The sequence below is a fragment of the Ranitomeya imitator genome, chromosome 3 (assembly GCF_032444005.1).
Source record: "Ranitomeya imitator isolate aRanImi1 chromosome 3, aRanImi1.pri, whole genome shotgun sequence".
In the NCBI taxonomy this organism is placed as follows: domain Eukaryota; kingdom Metazoa; phylum Chordata; class Amphibia; order Anura; family Dendrobatidae; genus Ranitomeya; species Ranitomeya imitator.
Window position 1 is genome coordinate 105,016,509 of NC_091284.1, and position 22,719 is coordinate 105,039,227.

At 43.6% G+C, this 22,719-nt stretch overlaps 1 protein-coding gene across 1 annotated transcript in view; it reads left to right on the top strand.

Annotated features, from left to right (window-relative positions):
- Window positions 1-22,719, top strand: part of PITPNM3 (PITPNM family member 3) — an 876,999-nt gene that overhangs the window by 850,309 nt on the left and 3,971 nt on the right. Inside the window, exons 11-16 of the mRNA XM_069761259.1 lie at window positions 3,947-4,138; window positions 15,522-15,670; window positions 17,579-17,695; window positions 19,753-19,869; window positions 20,094-20,242; window positions 22,421-22,570. Of these exons, the coding sequence (XP_069617360.1) occupies window positions 3,947-4,138; window positions 15,522-15,670; window positions 17,579-17,695; window positions 19,753-19,869; window positions 20,094-20,242; window positions 22,421-22,570 (874 nt within the window). The remainder of the gene's footprint in view (window positions 1-3,946; window positions 4,139-15,521; window positions 15,671-17,578; window positions 17,696-19,752; window positions 19,870-20,093; window positions 20,243-22,420; window positions 22,571-22,719) is intronic.

The following is a 22,719-nucleotide window of genomic DNA, read 5'->3' on the forward strand; positions in this document are numbered from 1 at the left end:
TCTACTGTAGCAGAAATCACTGGAAGCTTTAGTGTTGCCTATAATGGGATATGGGATGTGACTGTTACAATGGGATCATGAAGTAATAGAAGAAGGTAGCCTGGTCAGATTTATCACCTGGACAACTAGGTATATGTGCGTTTCCTTGCCTCTAGAAGAGATGGAAGCAGAAAGCACTATGGGAAGAAGGATGCCGCTTCTGAGATTTAGTAATGGCTTAATTTAGACAGCAAGGATCATTTACGAGTGGAGAAAGTGGCACCAGGATGCACTATGGGATGAAGTCGAGCCGGCAGAGGCAGTGTGATGATATGGGCAACACTCTGCTATCACACCTTGGGTCCTGACATTTCTATAGATGTTACCTTGACACACTACAGGCAGGGCCGGCGTCAGCACCCGGCGCACCCGGGCAAATGCCGGGGCCCTGGCAAGACGGGGGGCCCGCCGGCCGCCGCCCGCCCATTGGTCAGCCGCCAGCGCGCGTCACTCAGTGACAGTCACTACATCTACATGATCCCGACAACGCGACGCGACCACGTCCCCCGGCGCCGCCGCAGGCGGCGCCTTCGCCTTGGCTGCAGGGGGCCGGCCGCCGGGCGGGGCACAGTCAGCTGCTGTGTCTCTGACTCTGAGGACTGAGTGAGTCACTGAGACCATTTCAATAGCAGCTGCCTGCAATACGTCACCGCCGCCCGGCCCTGGCCTCACCATTGGAGAAGACACTTCTTCCGGTTCGCGCGACGCTGGGTGTGGGTCATCTCTCCTCCTTACATCCGGTCGGCGGGCGGAGAGGAGAGACATAGAGAGCTGCGGTTCGGAGTTGAGCAAGTTGGAGTGGACGTCCACCGTCCAGGCTGAGGCTGCGTCCACGGTCCACCATCCTCCAGATCATGATCCAGCACAGTCAGCCAGGAGGAGACTAGGACAGATCCGGACCGGCAGCCGCAGCGCCAAGCAGGAGGAGAAGAGGACGACGAGGGAATCTTCCAGAGTGACCGTAGTACGTGGGCTGCGCTGCTATATACTACGTGGGCTGCGCTGCTATATACTACATGGGCTGCGCTGCTATATACTATGTGGGCTGCGCTGCTATATACTACGTGGGCTGCGCTGCTATATACTACGTGGGCTGCGCTGCTATATACTACATGGGCTGCGCTGCTATATACTACGTTGCCTGCGCTGCTATATACTACGTTGCCTGCGCTGCTATATACTACGTGGGCTGCGCTGCTATATACTACGTGGGCTGCGCTGCTATATACTACATGGGCTGCTATATACTACGTGGGCAGTGTTATATACTACATGGCTGTGTTTATATGCGATCATGAATCGGGGTATGTGTAAAAGGGGGGGCCCACTGAGACTCTTTCGCCCGGGGCCCTCAAAAACCTGGAGCCGGCCCTGACTACAGGCTTAAACATTATACAGACCATGTATAAACCTTCATAGCAACAATAATTCCTAATGGAAGTGGCCTTTTGTAGTAGGAATATATGAAATGTGCCCTGCAATGCTGCAAAATTGTTCAAGGTGTTCATTTGATGTCAACATTTCTGAGATGTTTGATGGAGTATTGTTGGGTTAGGCTGGAAAAATAAATTCGATCTATGGAGTAAATATTAGATTGTCGGGTTTAAGAAAATAAAAACACCGGATCCCTTTGATAGTCAGCAGATCAATTATTTAATTGGTCAACCTTCATTTCTCACCAATTTGGGTAATGTCGTGGGGTAGATTTATCAATATATGGTTTTCTGGCATGGACCCGTAGAAGCGCCTTCGCGTGAAACGGCCGTTGTCTCTTTTGTCTCTTCACCCTCCCTCTCCCCTCTACACTCCTGTCTATGCCACGCCACGTCCGGAATGGCATGTCATGCTAAATAAAGGACATCAAGTTATTTGAAGAATTCGGGTGAGTGCTGCATTTTTTTCCTCTCTTCATGCGTTTGGATCATAGACTGTGTATGCAAAGCACCACCCTAGCTTCTGTGGAAACGAAGTCCATCTAGCTTTTGTGGATCACACGCGCAGTTGGTTTGATCAGTGACAGCTTGTTCAGTGCCGGTCATTTTTTCATTTTTTCTTTTGGATGTGGATTACTATTTTTTATCATTAAATTTTGACTTACAGTCCCAAGCTCAGGTGTTCCATAGGTAAAGCAGCGACGTTAATGGGGTTTTCTGGCCTTAGGCCACTCTTTGTAACTGCAGATTTGTGAATTCGTACATTGTAAGCACTGCGTACTGTGTGGATTCTCCGGTGCTGGCGCCATGAGCAGGCGGTCATGTGTATCTACATACTTCAGGCCACATTCCGACTAGACATGTCTGGTCACACTCAATACACTTGAAAAACACATACTTGTGGTCACGCACCCGCCGTCGGAGAATCCTCGCAGTGAGCGTGATGTGCTGATTCACAAGACTTGTAGCCTAAGGCCAGACAACCCCCTTTAAGAAACATCCTCTATAGGACTAAAATGTTAAAAACAGTCAAAAGAATCAGAGCATTGTCAATTACGTGTGGAAAGATGAGTGCTGATTGGTTGCAGCTGCAGACTCGTCAAGTTTTTGCCTCCTCTAGTTTTATACATGAGACTCTTTATTGAAAGCATTCATATATACAGCTCTGGCAAAAATTAAGAAACCACTGCAAAATGTTCAGTTTGTCTGATTTTTCTCTTCATAGGTATACTTTTGAGTAAATTATAAATTGTTCTTTCATTCTATAAACTTCTGACAACATGTCTCTGAATTTCCAAGCAATAATTTTTGTATTATTTTTCTGACAAAGAAAAATGGTCAAAATTAAAAAAAAAACAGTGCTTTCAGACCTCAAATAATGCAAAGAAAACAAGTTCATAATCATTTAGAAACAACAATACTAATGGTTTAACTCAGGAAGAGTTCAGAGATCAATATTTTGTGGAATAACCATGATTATTAATCACAGCTTTCATGCGTCTTGGCATGCTTTCCACCAGTCTTTCACACTGCTTCTGGGGCAAAAATGTAAGCAGTTCTTCTTTGTTTGATGGCTTGTGACCATCCATCATCCTCTTGATTACATTCCAGAGGTCTTCAATGGGGTTTAGGTCTGGAGATTGGGCTGCCCATGACAGGGTTTTGATGTGGTGGTCTCTTAATTTCTGCCAGAACTGTACAACAAATCCACGGGAAGAGTAAATTAGTTGCGCTCAGTACACATGTGTCAGTGTTGTAAAGTAAATAATTGATGGTATTACTGCTCGTGAATCCGGGCTCCCAAGGGAGGAGCAGTAAGATCCAGTTTGTATACAGCTGCTCCAATTGTACGTCTGCCCTCCTACGTCTGAAGTACAGCACAAAATAGCTCCGGGCTTAGGAAGGTGCATAGGAAGGCCAAGATATGAAGAAGAAGCGCCTTGTGATGAAAAGAACTTTCATTTTTTCCCATTCTCAGCATTATGAAAGGGGACATGAATAATTGAATATAAATTGAAATTCCTTTGTGTACATATGGAAACATTACATAAAGTGTCCGCTTATCCGTGACCCGCGCTCATGCATCATAATGAATTTACTATAGCTGACTCTGGTAATAGAAAATGTCAGCACATTCTGCTCTGGTTTTCTTTATCATACCATCATATATCTGATAGTATGTTCCTTAGTTCTATTCCTTTTGTTAAAGAGTAAATGATGTTTTCATTCCTCCTATGCATTCTACAAGCAGTTTTAAAAGGGTTACTTTAGTTCACATCTAGTTTATTATTTCCTATTGCAGACAGGAAAGGGGGGAGGCTCCTGCTGCAGTCTCCCACTGGCTCACTGTATTTCTTCTAAGCACTATCATTTTATTGACTCAGTAAATTCTTTTACATATAATTTGAAGCACAGCATTTTTGTTTGCAGATTTTTACAAGAAATGTAATAATGTTCTGTATATTTTTCTCCAGTGGATGCTATTCAGGCTTGTAGTGCAGCTTTTGTGGAGACGACTACCAACAACAACTCTTCAACAGAGGCTCCGGCATGCTCCAACTTATCAACCCCTACACAGGGTAAAGCCAGGCGGTCTAGCCTTGTAAGCATGAGTAGTGAAATGTCAAGTTCTTCAGAAAGCCTGCCATCCGCAAAAATGGCTAACAGTAAGTCAGCTCTACATTTCTACCTTGCCGTTATTTAAAGAGGCCTTTCCATCTACATTTTTTTGGCTTAAACGTGTGTATATGTGCATATAATGTAGTGTGAGTGTACTAATATACTCACCTATCTCCGGTGTCCAGCACCGTTCTTCTCCTCTTCTCAGTGACATTCCCCTCTGCTCCTCTTCTCAGTGATGTCACAGCAATTTCGACTAGCGGACTCACTCTATCCACGAGCCAAAATTGGCTTTTACAATGTGACTCTATGGAGCGGCAGAACAAGGGTCCATGGGCTTTCACTGTAAAAGAGACTTCCTTCTCAAGCACAGAGCGAGCCGACTGGTCGCAATTGCAGGGACATCACTGAAAAGAGGAGCAGAATGGTGCTGGACACCGGAGAGAGCAGCAGTAAGTGAGAATATTAATACACTCACACTATATTAGATGCAAATATACACATATTTAAGGAACAATATAGCTGGGAGTGCTTCTTTAACTTAAATACAGTTTTGTTGAGTGTTGAATAAAAACATTATTTAAGCTTGTAACATTAATCGGGTTGTTTAATCTTTTACAATTAATGACTTATTCCTAGGATAGTCTCCTAATGTTAAATTGATGGGGTTACGGCACACTCTCCGATCAGAAGTTTGAAGAGGCTGTGGCTCTCATGTCATTTTTGATTTTATTTGGCTAAAACGTACTTTTCCTAGCTGCCGTGTAAGATATTGATTGCCTTGTATTGTTCCATTGACGTGAGTAGGACAGCAGAGTAAGGCTGTCACTCGCAACGTATAAAAATACGGTCCGTTTTTTACGGCAGAGATACGTAGAAAAGTTCCTGAACAGTGATCTGTATTCAATGCGAGGGTGCAATTTTTTTTCTCCAAAAATTATCAGTGTGTCATCCGTATGGCGAGATTTTCTCACCGGCTTGCAAAATGGACATAAAATGGATCCATGGGCTCAAATATTTGTGAAAACATATATACAGTCTATATATATATATATATATATATATATATATATATATATATATGTATATATATATACATATATATATATATATCAGTGAGACACACATATATATTTATATTTAATACAGAGCTAGATAGCATAAAAGCCGGTTATTCAATTACCGGCTTTTGCTAACTCCTTATCAAACTCGACAGGATATGAGACATGGTTTACATACAGTAGTTTGTGTGTGCAAAATTTGGGAGCTCTAGGTGTTAAAATAAAGGGTTAAATCATGGAAAAAACTGGCATGTGCTCCGGCGCAATTTTCTCCGCCAGAGTGGGAAAGCCAGTGACTGAGGGCAGATATTAATAGCCTAGAGAGGGACCATGGTTATTGGCCCCCCTGGCTAAAAACATCTGCCCCCAGCCACCCCAGAAAAGGCGCATCTGTAAGATGCGCCTATTCTGGCACTTATCCACTCTCTTCACACTCCCCTGTAGCGGTGGGATATGGGGTAATAAGGGGTTAATGTCACCTTGCTAATGTAAGGTGACATTAAGCCTGGTTAATAATGGAGAGATGTCAATAAGACACCTATCCATTATTAATCCAATAGTAGTGAAGGGTTAATAATACAGACACACATTATGAATAAAGTATTTTAATGAAATACATAAACACATGGGGCTTTATTATCTTTATTATACGTTCAGTCCAACTGACGACCCTCATTCTCCTGTAAAAAAAGGAAAATAAAAAAGCAAAAATATCCCATACCTGTCCACCGTACAGTTATGTCCAACGATGTAAATCCATCTGAAGGGGTTAAATACATTTACAACCAGGAGCCTGCTAATGCAGCTGCTCATGGCTGTAAAAGATTGGGGAATGAATGGAATGCAGGGAACATAGCTTCGTTGACTTGCGGTGGGTGCTGTCATAGAAGCTGCGCCCCCTGGTGGCATAAACTCATGAACTGTAGCATGGGAATTTTTCTGAATATTTTCTCACGCTACAGTTCATATGAGTTCATGCCACCAGGGGGTGCAGCTTCTATGACGGCAACGCAAGTTAATGAAGCCAGTTCCCTGCATTCCATTCATTCCAGAATGGTAACCCATGGTATATTCTCCTTCATGCTGCCATGCCCTGACCCATCTGCTTCCATCCACAGGTAGGTTTGAACTGTCTCCTAACCTGAAATACCCACTGCACCCCTGAATCGATGCACCTCTCCCCCTCTGTTTCTACCTTGTACACTGCTACTTTTTCCCTGACTTTAATTCCATATATCATACTCCAATTTACTGCAATCAGATTGATATATCCATGCTCTTCACACCTAACTCTCCTTCTATCTTATTCTATCTTTCTTCACCTTTGATGGCAGTCAAATGTTTCTATTAACTTCAATCTGCTAATTGTTACCTGCTGTGAACTGTCCTCCACCTCCTTCCTCCTCCCTCTCTCACCTGGCTCTATTTCATAGAAACTTGAATGGTATAAGTTGAATGGAGCTGGTCAGATTTGACTTTAGTCAGAAGTGACATCATTGAAGTGACATCTTTTAAGTGTATCGTCAGAAATATGCCAGAATTAGTCCAGAAATCGACCAGACTAATCACTGTCTTCTAAATTTACTTGCACTTCTTTTCTTCCCCTGCTCTTTAACCATACTCACATTTGCCCTCACTGTTTCTGCTCCACTAAACCTCCCTGTCCTTCGCTAACCCCTTACCCCTGCACCCTAAAACCAAATAACTATTCCCCCTCTTTCTGACCCCCTACCTTGCTTCATCCGCAGACCTGCTCTTTAACTTCAGACCTCACCTACTAAAATATAATATAAGCCGATTGCTTTCCTTCACCCACCTGCTCACTGCTGGTGACATATCCCCCAATCATGGCCCTCCCCCGCCTTATACATCCCACTAATCCTCACCCCTATCCTTCTCACACTAAAAGAAACTGCCGCAACCCCTCACACTTAAAATCTGTGCCACTGACCCCCACCCCCTGCATCCTCTCTGTGGGGTACTCTGGAATGCCCACTCCGTTTGCAACAAGCTCCACGTGATCAACGATCTCTTCACTTCATGCACAGATACAGCAGAGAAATATAGTACAGCCACATAGCATATAACACAGCCCACATGGTATATAACACAGCCCACATAGCATATAGCACAGCCACGTAGCATATAACAGAGCCCACGTAGTATATAATACAGCCCACGTAGCATATAGCACAGCCATGTAGCATATAACCGAGCCCACATAGTATATAACACAGCCCACGTAGCATATAGCACAGCCAAGTAGCATATAACAGAGCCCATGTAGTATATAACACAGCCCACGTAGTACTGTATATTGCACAGCCCACTTTGTAAATTGCACAGCCACGTAGTATATTGCACAGCCACGTAGTATATAGTATAGCCACGTAGTATATAGCACAGCCCACGTAGTATATAGCACAGCCCATGCAGTATATTGCACAGCCCACATAGTATATTGCACAGCCCACATAGTATATTGCACAGCCACGTAGTATATAACACAGCCACGTAGTATATTGCACAGCCACGTAGTATATAGTATAGCCACGTAGTATATAGCACAGCCCACGTAGTATATAGCACAGCCCATGCAGTATATTGCACAGCCTACATAGTATATTGCACAGCCATGTAGTATATAGCACAGCCACGTAGTATATAGCACAGCCATGTAGTATATAAGGCTACTTTCACACTTCCGTCGGTATGGGGCTGTCACCATGCGTCGGCTCAACGTACCATCCGACGTTGTGAAATAAATGAACAACGGGGGCAGCAGATGCAGTTTTTCAATGCATCCGCTGCCCCATTGTAATGTCCAGGGAGGAGGGGGCGGAGTTCCGGCCACGCATGTGCGGCCAGAAATGGCAGACACGTCGTACAAAAAAGTTACATGGAACTTTTTGTGCCGACGGTCCGCCAAAACATGACGCATCTGTCGCTCGACGGATGCGACGTGTGGCCATGCGTCGCTAATGCAAATCTATGGAGAAAAAACGAATCCTGCGGGCAACTTTGCAGGATGCGTTTTTTATCCAAAACGATGCATTGCGACGTAGGCACTTTGATGGAAGTGTGAAAGTAGCCTAACACAGCCCACGTAGTATATAACACAGCCCACGCGGTATATAATACAGCCCACGTAGTATATTGCACAGCAGCGTAGTATATAGCAGCCACGTAGTATACAGCACAGCCACGTAGTATATAACACAGCCACGTAGTATATTGCACAGCCACATAGTATATAGCAGCCACGTAGTATATAACACAGCCCACGTAGTATATAACACAGCCACGTAGTATATAACACAGCCCACGTAGTATATAACACAGCCCACATTGTATATAGCAATGTGGGCACCATTTCCCTGTTAAAAAATAATTAAAATAAAAATAGTTATATACTCACCTTCCGGCGCCCCCGGATTCAGGCCAGGCATTTAGCGATGCTTCTCGCGACGTTCCGGTCCCAAGAATGCATTGCGGCAATAACACGTGATAATGTAGCGGTCTCGCGTGATGCTACGTCATCAGCGGTCATTGCCGCAATGCATTCTTGTATGTCTAGGTGTATATATGTACTGTATGTGTATTTATCTATGTTTACATGTGTCCATATATGTACTGTATCTGTATATATGTGCAGCGCCCCCAAGGGCTATGGGGAACTCGGTACCGGGCCCTTCTGTAATCAATGGGGATGTCACGGTGGCTTACCCGGTCCGTGGCCCTAGGGAGGTCCGTTCATGTTGTGGGGGAAAGGTCTTTAAAGGGATAATGTTCATGACGCCACCTGTGGTATTCAGTTAGGGTGACCGACGCTGCTTAGGGGTCCGCTGGGGTGATGTTATGGCAGCTAGATGGTATACCTTCCCACAGGTGAAGTATGCCCCCAGGGCTTCCCAGAGTGTAGATGGTGGATGATGTAAGGCGCAGTGAATAACGAGGACACAAGTTTGCAGTCTCTTTACCTTTACTGAAGGCTTCAGCATCCACAGTCCAGGGTAGGGACCACAGTGTAGGCAGAGTCCGGCCGGTCTGAAGGCAAATCCAGAGTCTCCTTATCCATGTGGAATTCAATAGCCTTCCTCTAGCGTCTGGGCATTGTAGTACCTCCCTGCTGAGCAACTCGGTAAGGTCCTCACAACTATTATAGATGTTAAGTCTCTTCTCTCTGTCCCCCTGACGGATCGGACAAACCTGTGACTGGTGGCCTGAGGCTTTTTATAGGGACCCTAGAGACGCCCCGGCCCCCACAAGTTGCCACCCTGCCTCCTGTGTATATGGTCGGGCAGCCGACGTGGAATCAACTGTCCTGCCAGTCTCTGAAGTAACGGCGTAGAGATCCTTACTCCCTTGGTGTTCTGGCTACCGGTAGTGCGCTTCAGAAGGAGGCAGCCTGCTTCTAGCTGGTCTCCCTCTGATATTCCTCTCCTTTTTGCTATGACTTCGTTGCTCACTCACTGCAACACAATTCCTTTCGTGTCCTTTCTTAGGATGCTGCTGCATGGGATGCAGGCGCAGCTCCGTGTACCTTCGTCTTCCACAGCCTGGAGCTGGCTGGAACCCACTCCAACCAACCTCTGCCAAACTCGGTCGGGACTCACTGACTATCTCCTACTCCCTCCAGTCAGCTTCTGTCTGGGTGAAGCCCAGTCAGCTTCTGCCTAACTTCCTAACCAACCCACCAGTTTTACCTAACTGTGAGGAGTGCCCTAATAGATAGAAGCATGGCTCCCCCTGGCGGAGTGGAGTCTGAAGTGTGTTTTGTGGCTGTGATACCTGGACAGAAGATCTCCTTCATTGCCTTCAGACGTAACATCACTCCCCCTGGTGGAAGAATAACATTACTGCAATGAACCAGGACTCTGGGGCGCTGCACATGTACAATGAAAACTATATGTACAGCATATATGTACAGTATATACACTATACCATGTGTGCATCTCTGTATTACATGCATAGCTGACAAATGTGCGTCATTTTCCCCCAATGTGCGGCAGGAGCTGAGGGGCTTTTATCTCCCTTGATTTGACTTATGAGAGAAGGAGGAGTCACTGACTGGACGGTAACAGAACAGACACTCTCCAGATAGGCTCCAAGGAAATGAGAGAGGCGGGGTGGGGGCTCCCAAAGTTAGGGGACAGAGAGTGAGGAGAGTCGGGGCTATGGAGATGTCAGGAGGATGCTGAGAGCTGTGCGCACTGGACACGGTCTGCCCTAGCGATACCTCCACAGCGACATAGCAGCACAGGGAGGCGCATACCGTAGCGCGGCGCACATACACAGCCGCGTCTGCGGGGGGCGCATCATATCCAGCCGTGTCTGCGGGGGGGAAATCACCACATCCAGCTCTTTGTTAGTCGCGGCATTGGAGGAGCCCTGCAGCTGGCACGACCCCCGCAACCATGGAGCACACTGCGCACCTTTACTGTAGTCCAACTGACCCACAAAGGTTCTCACAACTTTACTTCATACACCCAAATACATTTATCCAAATGTTCTGAGCTCACCACTCTCAACCACGCTGGTTTTCTTTCCACAACCCCCAACAAAACCGAATAATTTACCACTGAAGCTGACATTACATTTTGGGCATTAATAGTAGGCTGGCAATCCAGACAAAACTTGCAGACCAACCCACTTTTTGAGTGGAAATCCATCATCCTCACACAACCAGTCAATACCACATTGTCCACCTCATAATTCAGCCACCAGCCAAAGCATCTTCCAGTCCAAGGTCAGTACTCGCTTCATCAGGCAACTTCTTGCTGTAGCTCTTGGCATGCTCTTGTATCCATCACCAACTAATGGTCACCCATCACTCCCAAGTTTTCATTAAGACAATGGTCTAGCACCTCATGATTTTACTGTTCACTCCCTCAGATGGAGAGTAGAGCTACAGACCGCAACTCTTACCTTTGTACAAAGAATACCTTATGCATGTTCAGCCTTAAGATGATGGTATGTTGACTTGAACTCCTGAGTATTGACATGGACATTTACATATTTGGAGCACTACACTACAGACACTATTATTATTATTATTCATTTTTATAGCGCCATTTATTCCATGGCGCTTTACATGTGAAAAAAAGGGCATACATAGACAAGTACAATCAACATAAGCAATACAATGCACACACAAGTACAGGAGAGAGGACCCTGCCCGCGAGGGCTCACAGTCTACAGGACATATGTTGTGTTAGATACTAGTGAAAGTAAGAAAATGTTTACCCTGATACCTTGTAAAATGTTGGTTTATCTATTTTTTACAACTCCTATGGTGATTCTTGATGATAAAATGCCCATACTGCATATTTCATACATGACAGAATTCTCCAGGCATCGCAACTAAATTATGTATACTTTGAAAAAGGTTTATTGCATTCAGACATGTCTTTGGAAATGTAACACATTTTTTCTCTAAATCTGCTGAAACTAGAAACCTCAGATGACATTTTAACAAGACTTTTGATAGAACAAAATATTAAATGTGTTGAGTGGGAAACATTGGCTTGAAGAATTCAAAAGGATCACACTAGCAATTATTTCCATTAATGCACAATGCAAAAAACTCTCAACATTTTTTTTCCCCCAAAATGACTAAAGTTGGGTATAACACAGGTAAAACTTGGCAAAAAACCACTGTATATTGCTGCTATATTGCAGTAACATGGAAGTTTTATGACTCTGACAAGCAAGTCACAAAAGTAGGAACCAGTTGTGTTTTATGCCACTTGCTTGTTCTAGTCGTGGTATCTTAAAGAGAATCTGTCAGCAGGTGTTTGCTACTTCATCTGAAAGCAGCATAATGTAGAGAAAAATACCCTGATTCCAGCAATGTATCACTTAGTTTACTGGGTGTAGAAGTTGTGACACAATCAGAGTTTTTAGTGTACATGCAGCAGAGCTGAGAAAGCTAACTCAGCCTGTACTCCTGATTAGCAGCTTTCTGTCTACACTGTATATTAACAGTAAGCTGCTAATCAGTGGTGGGGTGGGGTTGGACCAGGAGGCATTGGAGCTGTAATCCTTTAGGATGATAAACCACTCATACTCTTTAAACAACAGCACACAGCCTAGTAAGTGACACATTGCTGAAATCAGTATCTCAGTCCCTACCTCATGTTGCCGTCAGATTATATAGCAAAACCCTGCTGACAGATTCCCTTTAAAAGGTGCAATGTGACTCCATTCATTTGCATTACACTGTAATTTAGCAGTGGCATATTCCCATATTTGTCCATGTGACCTGTATTGCAGCCAAAGATGTCATGTACTGCTACAGTAGTCTTAAGCTGTGTTCACACATCCGTGTGAAGGGTCGATGTGCTTATTGATTTTTATATTGGGGAGCACACAGTCCCATTGACTATATCCTATTCTGAATAGATCCATTTAACACGATGGGTCCATGTGGTGTCCAATAAAACAATCAGCCACGTTATTTTCCCCAAAGATACAATGAGGAAAATAAGTATTTGATACACTGCCGATTTTCCAAGTTTTCCCACTTACAAAGAACGGACAGGTCTGTAATTTTTATCATATAAGTGCAGCGCCCCAGAGTCCTGGTCGTTGCAGTAATGTTGCTCTGCCACTAAGGGAAGTGATGTTATGTCTGATTGCACTAAAGGAGTTCACCAGACCAGGTATCACAAGCACACACTACACTTCACACTCCGGCCACCAGGGGGAGCAAAAGGTACTATGTGTTAGGCCACTCCTCACACTGGTAAAACTGGGGGTCGGATAGGAAGTTAGACAGAACGCAGCCTGGGAGAGCTCCAGGGAGGACCTGTCAGGGGTGGGTTCCTGACAGGGGCCTAGCAGAAAGGATAGAGAGTGACGAAACCGCGCCTGCACTACCTTGCGACGGTATCCCAAGGAAGGATACGATGAGAAGGATATTGTGGAAAAGTGAGAAACGAGATCAAAGCACCCCCGAGAACGGCAACATCCTACTGAGGCGCGTAGCCGGTGACCGGAACACCGAGGGAGTAACTAACTTCAAGCATTACTTCAAATACCGCAGGACCGTTGATTATAGGTTGGCTGTCTACCATACATCACCTAAGAAGACATAGGGGGCAAGCGTGGAGAGGGGCGTCTCTAGGGTCCCAGAATAGCTCCGAGCCTTCCCGTCAAACGGGCGCGTCCTATCCAGATAAACTTGGGGGACGGAGAGAGAGAGAGAAAGAACGAACACGAGAGTTGTGAGGACTATCACGAATGCTCAGCAGGGAAACACTACAACACACAGGTGCTAGTGGTAGGCACTGATTTTCACCTGCAAAGGGAACTCTGGATGTGCCTTTGAACCGGCCGGTCTCAGACAGCCCTGTTAACAGTGCTCTGGATTGAGGATCCCGAAGTCTTCAGTAAAAGGTAGAGACTGCAACCCTGTGTCCTCATTATTAACTGCGCCTCACACTATCGCCACCTACACTACTGGGAAGCCCTGGGGATATACTTCACCTGTGGGAAGGTATACCATCTAGCTGCCATTCCATCACCCCAGTGGACCCCTATGCAGCGTCGGTCACCCTGACCGAACACCACAGGTGGCGTCATGAACCCTTGACAAACTACCATCACCCCTTTTATTGGACGCCCCTTAGCAGGGTCTCGGACCAGGTCCAGCCACCGTGACATCCCCAGCACCGAGAGAGAGGACCGGTACCGAGTAACCTGTGGCCCTGTGTCTGGGGGCGCTCCATAAGCACACTTCAACTGTGAGAGAATCTAAAAAAAAATACAGAAAGTCACATTATATGAATTTTACATAACTAATTTGCATATTAGATCACCTAAAAATCAGCAAGAATTCTGGCTCTCACAGACCTGTTAGTTTTTCTTTAAGAAGCCCTCCTACTCTGCACTCATTACCTGTATTAAATGCACATGTTCACACACTAAATCAATCACACTCCAACCTCTCCACCATAGCCAAGAGCAAAGGGCCTTTTAAGGACACCAGGGACAAATTGTAGACCTGCACAAAGCTGGGATTTGTTGCAGGACAATAGACAAGCAGCTTGGTTAGAAGGCAACAACTGTTGGTGCAATTATTAGAAAATAGAAGAAACACAAGATGACTGTCAATCCTCCTCGGTCTGGGGCTCCATGCAATATCTCGCGTCGTGGGGGTAAGGATGATTCTGAGAAATATCATGAATAGGCCCAGAACTACATGGGAGGACCTGGTTAATGACCTGAGGAGAGCTGAGACCACAGTCTCGAACATTATCATTAGTAACACACTACGCCGTCATGGATTAAAATCTTGTAGGGCATACAAGGTCCCCCTGCTCACACCATCACATGTCCAGGCCCGTTTGAAGTTTGACAATGAGCATCTGTATGATCCAGAGGAGGCATGGGAGAAGGTAACGTGGTCAAATGAGACCAAAATAGAACTTTTTGGTATCAACTCCACTATCCATGTTTGGAGGAAGAAGGATGAGTACAACTCCAAGAACGCCATCATAACCATGAAACATGGTGGGGAAAAAATAATTTGGAGGTGCTTTTCTGTAAAGGGGACATGATGACTGCACCGTATTGAAGGGAGGATGGACGGGGTCAGGTATTGAAAGCCTCCTTCCCTCAGTAAGAGCATTGAAGATGGGTGGTGGTTGGATCTTCCAGCATGACAATGACCAGAAACACACATCCAGGGTAACTAAGGAGTGGCTCCGTAAGAATCATTTCAAGGACCTGGAGTGGCCTAGCCAGTCTCCAGACCTGAACCCAATAGAAAATCTTTAGAGGGAGCTGAAACTCAATGTTGCCCAGAGACAGCCCCGAAACCTAAAAGATCCAGAGAAGATCTGTATGGAAGAGTGGGCCAAAATCCCTGCACAGGGTGTGCAAACTTGGTGTAGAACTACAGGAAACGTCTGACCGTTGTAATTGCAAACAAAGGTTTCTGAACCAAATATTAAGTTCTGTTTTTCTATTGTATCAAACACCTTTTCATGCAATAAAATGCTAACTCATTATGTAAAAATCATACAATGTGATTTTTTTTAGATTCTGTCTCTCACAGTTCAAATATACGTACAATAAAAATTACAGACATCTCTATTCTTCGTAGGTGGGAAAACTTGCAAAATCGGTAGTGTATGAAATACTTATTTTCCTCACTGTATGTGTGAATGCAGAATTATACTCATGCCCATCAGATGTGTCTGGTGCTACAAGTGAATGGAGTTGGACTGTAATGCTAGACATATGCTATGGGCAGGAGTTGTAGTGCTTTGGGGAAAAAATAATTCCTTTATGGGAACAATTCTTTGATGTCTTGCAAGGTTTAACAAATTATACAGTCTGAATTAGTATTTTGCTTATGCAGTTACAGCGAATTGGTGGGGAACAAAGCGTATTGATTACGCCTTATACTGCCCGGATGTACTCACAGCCTTTCCAACGGTAGCCCTACCACATCTTTTCCATGCCAGTTACTGGGAATCCACAGATGTGGTGGCCTTCATTCTGAGACAGGTAAGATTTAATGTTACTTCTTAGCGCAAAAATAAAACTTGATATAATATTGTTAGGATTAGTGATGAGCGAGTATACTCGTCGCTCGGGTTTTCCCGAGCACGCTCAGGTGGTCTCCGAGTATTTCTAACTGCTCGGAGATTTAGTTTTCATGGCTGCAGCTGAATGATTTACAGCTATTAACTAGCCTGATTACATGTGGGGGTTGCCTGGTTGCTAGGGAATCCCCACATGTAATCAAGCTGGCTAGTAGCTGTAAATCATTCAGCTGCAGCCATGAAAACTAAATCTCCGAGCAGTTACAAATACTCGGAGACCACCTGAGCGTGCTCGGGAAAACCTGAGCAACGAGTATACTCGCTCATCACTAGTTAGGATCCTCTATCCCTGATCTACTATACTCGCTCCTTTACATGTACTTTACATTAATTTGTGTATGTCAGAGGTGGTGTGAATCAATTTGGTGGACCCAGTCTATCTGCAATGTCAGTAATCTGTGGCCGATGGATGGCAGCCTAAGCACCACCTCCTACCTCCCAGCATCCGCAGCTCTTCTGTTGATTAACCGGCCTGATACATCGTCACATGTGCATAACGCCACAAGGATGACGAAACACCAGGCTGACTAATCAAAAGAAGAGCCAGGAGGTAAGAGGTGGTCCTTACGACTCCAATCCAGTGGCCACAAATTAGTGACATGGCCAAGTAACCGGATCCTGCACATCGATTCACACCAACTCGCTAATGGGGTGAAATGAGCCTGATAAAAGTCAAAGGAATGTCCTTTCCAAGTTGTTTGACTGGTGTACATCAGCACCCTGCAGATCAAAAGGCATTGGATAGTCTACTAGACTATGCTATCCCACTAATAAACTGAAATACATTTAATGTACTGTACTTTTTTTTTATATGGAAGTCGATGATGATTTCTACTATATGACATTTGCCTCAGACTTTCCTTTAACGTATACCTCCTGGCATATACAATGTACAGAAACCATGAACATGAAGTGCACAAAACCTAAGTTTCAGCCAACGATAGATTAATGTTTCTGACCTTTGCATACTCATTGCTGTTATATTAAATGCCCCAAAGACTTCTAATAGATTGACAGGAATGACGTTGGAAGACGCAATGCATTCAAAATAGTGGCAAAGTGGAAATTTCAGTTTATGGGTTATTGGCATCCTAAGCCTTTGCAGCATATCCTCAGGATAAGTTAGAAATAGTTCATAAATACACTGGGACCTCCACCTTTTGAGATCACCCAGTGTACTGATTCATGGGTGCCACATTCTCCATAGGGTCCGCTAAAGAGGTGGATGTGCCGCCATTTGATAGGGTGAAAATAACTTATGGGTCTTTGAATGATCCCATACTTTCTTTGGTTACTCATTTTAGTGATTGCTGAAAAGGTTTGTTGGTACCATATAGAGTCATCTAATTTTTGTTTCCTTTTTCTCATGAAGGCGACCCTGTAAGAACAATGACTCTTTGTTAGCATCTTAGACTCAAAGTGGAGGCCTACTCTGTGACGTCCATGTTCCCCAATAATTTTAATTAAGTGTCGGCTTGGGGTTTACTACATGAATGATGTGTATATCTTTCATGTATGCAAATAAACTTGCTGGAAGCCATACCGCGCTTTCTAAACATGTTGCCAATTTCTCACTTCACTGAGCTCGGTATACAGTTGTCATCTCACCACTTGTCAGTTTGTTATGGAAATCAGCATAATACAGTGTACATTATAATTTTATACTTACGGTATCTATTCAAGCTTTGACGTCTGCCTTTACCGTTTAATTCTTTATCGCCTTTGATCTAAGACTCGTTAAGGAACAGCTCAGACATTTTGTACTGTGACTCCCTGTCACTCCCTTTAATCAGGACTCACTGTCTTTCAGCTTATGAGGTATGAGAGCGTGCAGATAAAGCAGAAGGAAGGAATCGACACTATGAACATGAGCACCTCGAGTCGCCAGGAGAAATGGCTGCGAAAGAGGAATCACGTCAAGCTGCGCGTATGTCATAAAGTCCAACTAAGGAGGACTCTGCATAATTTAGGATTAACCATACTCTGTACATAGAACTTTACACTCAGCTCTTGGGACTGATAGCTATGTTTCCGTCTCAGATGGCGTCGCCTATCTCTGGTGTCGTGTATCATCCGGCCATCAGCCATTCTCCTGCACATTGAGTGACACTACTGGATCTCACTTACTGACTGACACGTCTTTCCCTAAGCAACGGCCTTAACATATTTGGGCTTGGGCTTTGCAAACAGTAAATGTGATCTGTAAAAGAGTCTATATCCTGTCTATGGGCAAATTACAGCCCTTTAGTAAAAAAAAATATAATATAGTCCTGGATAACCCCTTTAAAGGGAACCTAGGGCAGGAGCATAACTAATAACTAAAAATAAAGATTAAAGAACAACCACGAGACGGATTTCATCAACCAACGAATCATTTTAATCAGTATAACGGCGCCGACCTGACACTGCCTGTAGGTTACTGGGCACAATCCCGCTGTCAGGTTCACTTTAAGGAATTTATTGTACAGTAATGCAATGGGGAACCAATTTGCAATAGTTACTGTATAATGGAAATTATTGGGAAAAAAAATATTAAAGAATAAATATAAAGAAATTTATTTTGTCACCCAGCCCTGGCAGTTTATAAACGTATTGTCCATCCTATTTGTAGTAGCATCATTCATGGAACATAATTACATAGGTTGAAAAATGACACAGGTCCATCAAATTCAACTTTTCTCCACCAGTTTCTTATCAGTTGTGCACTACATGAAAATTACAATTCAGTGCAAACGTGGCATTAACTGGGCTGTCCTTTGGGACATTTTATATTTTTTACTTGCATGCATGTACTTTATGCTAAAAGGCATTTTTGCAATTGGGAAACATCAAAATTTGTGCAGCGTTTGCCTTCTGTAACCTCTGTGTTGTACTAGCTATTGCTGACTACAGAATGAAGTAACTGATAATCCATCAGTCAGCACGCATCTGTTATCTGTCTCTTTGTCTGAGCATCTTTCACAGGATTTAGGGCCACAGACCACTTCAAAGTGGAATTCATATGGACTAAAAAAAAGCCCGTAAAAGCAAAATTGTGAAAAGTTTTTAATGAATCCCACAAGTAAAAGAAATATCTTTTTTCCTACAAATACTGTACATACATTTAAGTAAAAAAAATCCCCAAAAGTGTCATTCAAAACTATATCCAAGTGTATGAAGTAGTTGTTTGGTAATAATATACATACTTAAAACAATTACTTGTTAAAGGGAATCTGTCACCCCAAAAATAGCCTATAAACTAAGGCCACCGGCATCAGGGGCTTATCTACAGCGTTCTCTGACCTTTCCCGGCGCCTGCGCACTGCTGTACTTTGCTCTGCCCTCAACAGGGCAAAGTACGCCTGCGCAGGAGCCGCGGCAAGAAGACAAGAAGAAGTGATCATATGAAGATGGGAGGCCCTGGACCCGGGCCGCGACACCCATTGGACCGGACGGCGACACCCATCGGACTGGACCGCAGCGGAACTGCCCCTGGTTGAGTATAATCTAACCTCTTTTTCTTATCTTTCAGGATACATCGGGGGCTTATATACAGCATTACAGAATGCCGTAGATAAGCCCCTGATGCCGGTGGCCGCAGTTTATAGGCCATTTTTGGGGAGACTGATTCCTTTTAAAGAAGGAATTTCCACCTATAACATTGATGCACTTGCTTTGTTAAATTTTCTTGGCTTTTTAAAGCATATTATTACCCTTATATAATGATGAAAGAGTAAAGAATGAAAGAGTAAAGTTTCCTATATTGGATCTTTACATGGGTGTAATGATTGGGAGTATATGGGAATGTCACTCGTATTTTGGGTGCCCAAAAGCGATTTTGCCTTAGATAGGGCATACAGGGCCGAAGCAGGAAACTGTCTATGCTCCAGCCTAGTCTCTAACACTTCTACTTAGCAGTTACAGTGTGAAAATTGGTAGTAAGACCCCTAGATATTGATCTTTTTCCCACATTTAAACAATATATTCTTTTTCCTTTTATTTCAGAATGTTACAGCCAATCACCGAGTCAATGATGTGATTGCAGTGGAAGGAGGATCTCAAATCTTAGTTGGTCGTTTCATGTATGGTCCGCTAGACATGGTAGCTCTGACAGGTGAAAAGGTATTAGAGACCAAATATTCGAAGGGATAATAATCTTTGTTTGTTATATGTCAATCACTTGTTTCCAGAAGAGAAAACAACGTTTTAGATCAGTGTGGCTTGTTTAGACTATAATTCTTGAGTCATCAATATCACAATTACATTCATTACTATAATTATGTACACTCGACTGCATTTGTTGCTTTCTATAAACCAACTTTCTACATTATAACCTTATATTCCAGGTAGACATCCTTATCATGATAGAGCCCTCCAGTGGCAGATGGGTCTACTTTGACACAGAGATATCTAATAGCAGTGGACGTGTGTCCTATACAGTACCAGAGGATAAAAGATTGGGAGTTGGAGTATATCCCATCAAGATGGTTGTAAGGTAAGCATGTGCTCAAGAGTAACTATTCCCCATAGGAATCTGTTATGTAGGTTTCATTTATGTGTACTTAGGGAGCTTTGGGGCAATGATCATCCATGCTTGGATAAACACAAAATCTAATATAGAATTTAGTTTTTTTACATACGGCATTTGCCCTGGATGTACAATAAAACCATTACAGTAGCTACATTTATTTGCTAAAAATGACATTCCGTTTTTTCATGCAGCAGAGTATCAGGCTAGAATGTTTTCTGCTAGAATCTAATAAGGAGAAGTTGACTTTTTCCTCCTCTCTGATGTCATTCTAAGGTCATGTGCACACAATATCTTTTCCAGGTCAATATGATTTTCAATGGGAAACGGCTTCAGGAAATGCCAGAGCTTTTTTTCTTTCCTGAAGTGACCTTTTAGGCATTATATTATGCCAATTCCTGGGAACATTTTCTGTCCCCCACCTTTTTTTTTAGCATTAGTCAAGCATTTTTAGAGCATCTTTTTTACTGTCGTTTGCTATACATCTTCTTTTTACCTCCATTCAACAATGAAGACACTGTTAGTGGTTTTCCAAGCAAGAACGCCGACACAGTGCTCAAAAAGGTGTCCTGGCCAATTTGAGCCTTTCAATTGATTTGTATAGTAAAGCATATAGCGTCCGTAAAGCAGAAAATGTTTGACGATTGGTCAGCTTGCCACTTTTAAATTCTTGATGCTTTTGGAAACCTGATAAAAGGCGTTCAAAATCCTGAACGAATGAATACAAGTCATTTCTACATAGAAATCCAAACAGAATGTCCAATCTGTTGAGTATTTAGTTAGCGCTTTTTTCGAGAGAGTATATCCGGGCAGACCCACCTGAAATAAACATTGAGTGCTCCTACCCTAAAGATGTTTTCTCCTTTTAGCTAATTCTTTATGGCAGTGTTAAAAATAATAAAATGATATGGTACCCATGCTCGGTCCTGTGTCTCCATCACTATTGTGGTTATTATTCAGACGCTACATAATCAACAGCACTGCAGCCAATCACATGGCTAAGTGCCTCTTCATAGCCTCTGAGTTCAGTGATTAGCTGCAGTGCTGTAGTAAGGAAATCACTGCCGCATCCTATACACCATGGGTTCCCAACCTGTGGCTCAGGAGCCCATGATGTTTGGCTGGCGACTGTCAACCAGCTTGGTGCATTAGCATCAGGTCTAGTAGTCAGGTGACTTTTGTGAGCTCTCCTACACAGAAGAGAAGATCTGGATGTGCATATATTGGCTATGAATGGAAGATAAATATGGCAACCTGAAGATAGGATGATATTGTCAGGTAGAGGGTGCTGGTAGCTCCATGCAGTAGCGTGGTGGGAGCGCTGGATGCAAGAATTTTCAATTGGGGGTAAAGTAGGATAAAGGAAAACTTCTTATAAGAGAGGGTGACACAAGGTCTCGGTTTGCCCTCTGTGCGGTAAGCTTTGTTGTTATACCGATAATAGGGGACTCTGGGTGTCACCCCTTTGGTTGGGGGATGGGGTGGCGCTGGATAATGCTCACAACCAACTCTCAGAAATTAATGTGGCTCTCAAGGTAAGAAATGTTGAGGACCACTACTATACACATTCATCAGAGGATCAACGTACACACAGCACAGGACTCGGGAAGGGTGAGTACTAGATGACTTCATTATTATTTTTAACACTGCCATAAAGAATTAATTAAGGAAGTTAAAAGCCGAAAAACTTTTTAATGAAAAAAGCACTAGCGTAAAATGCAACAAATGTATTTAAAACATGGACCTCTCAATCCATTTGTCACATATTTACCTGTCTGTGTGCCACAAATGGAAATCTATGATGGATATGAGCTTTTTGGTTTATATTATAGTCAATATTTTTAGGACGCGAGAAGCATACCCTCTCCACCTGCACTGCAGTACACGAAAAAGTCACAAAACACGTGTCATAATGTATAACTTTTTTCAGCTGGAAAACTAGTGCAAGATACCTAATAAATCTCCCCATATGTTTTCAACATGTTCAAGTAGGTTTCACTCTGATTTGCTCCCAAAGTCGTATCTACAGTAGAGTCCTAGTAGTATCTAAGAGGCAACACTTTGTGTTTAGGATTGTCGAATATGTTGACCATATAAATGAACGACCTTCATGTTTGTTTCATGGATTTTCTTGTTGGTCTACAGAGGAGATCAGAGCAGCGCACAGAGTTACTTGACTGTTCTTCCTCGAGGGATGGAGTGTGTTGTTTTCAGCATAGATGGCTCTTTTGCAGCAAGTGTGTCCATTATGGGCAGCGACCCTAAAGTCAGGGCTGGAGCAGTGGATGTTGTTAGGTAAAGTATCTTCCACTTATATATGACCTACTATTTAAAATCTATAAAGTTTTGGGATATTATAGAAACCCTGATCATTTTAGATGCAGATTTCCAATACTAATGCCGTCAGTCATCATTCCTATTTTATGCTGGTTTTGTGATTAATG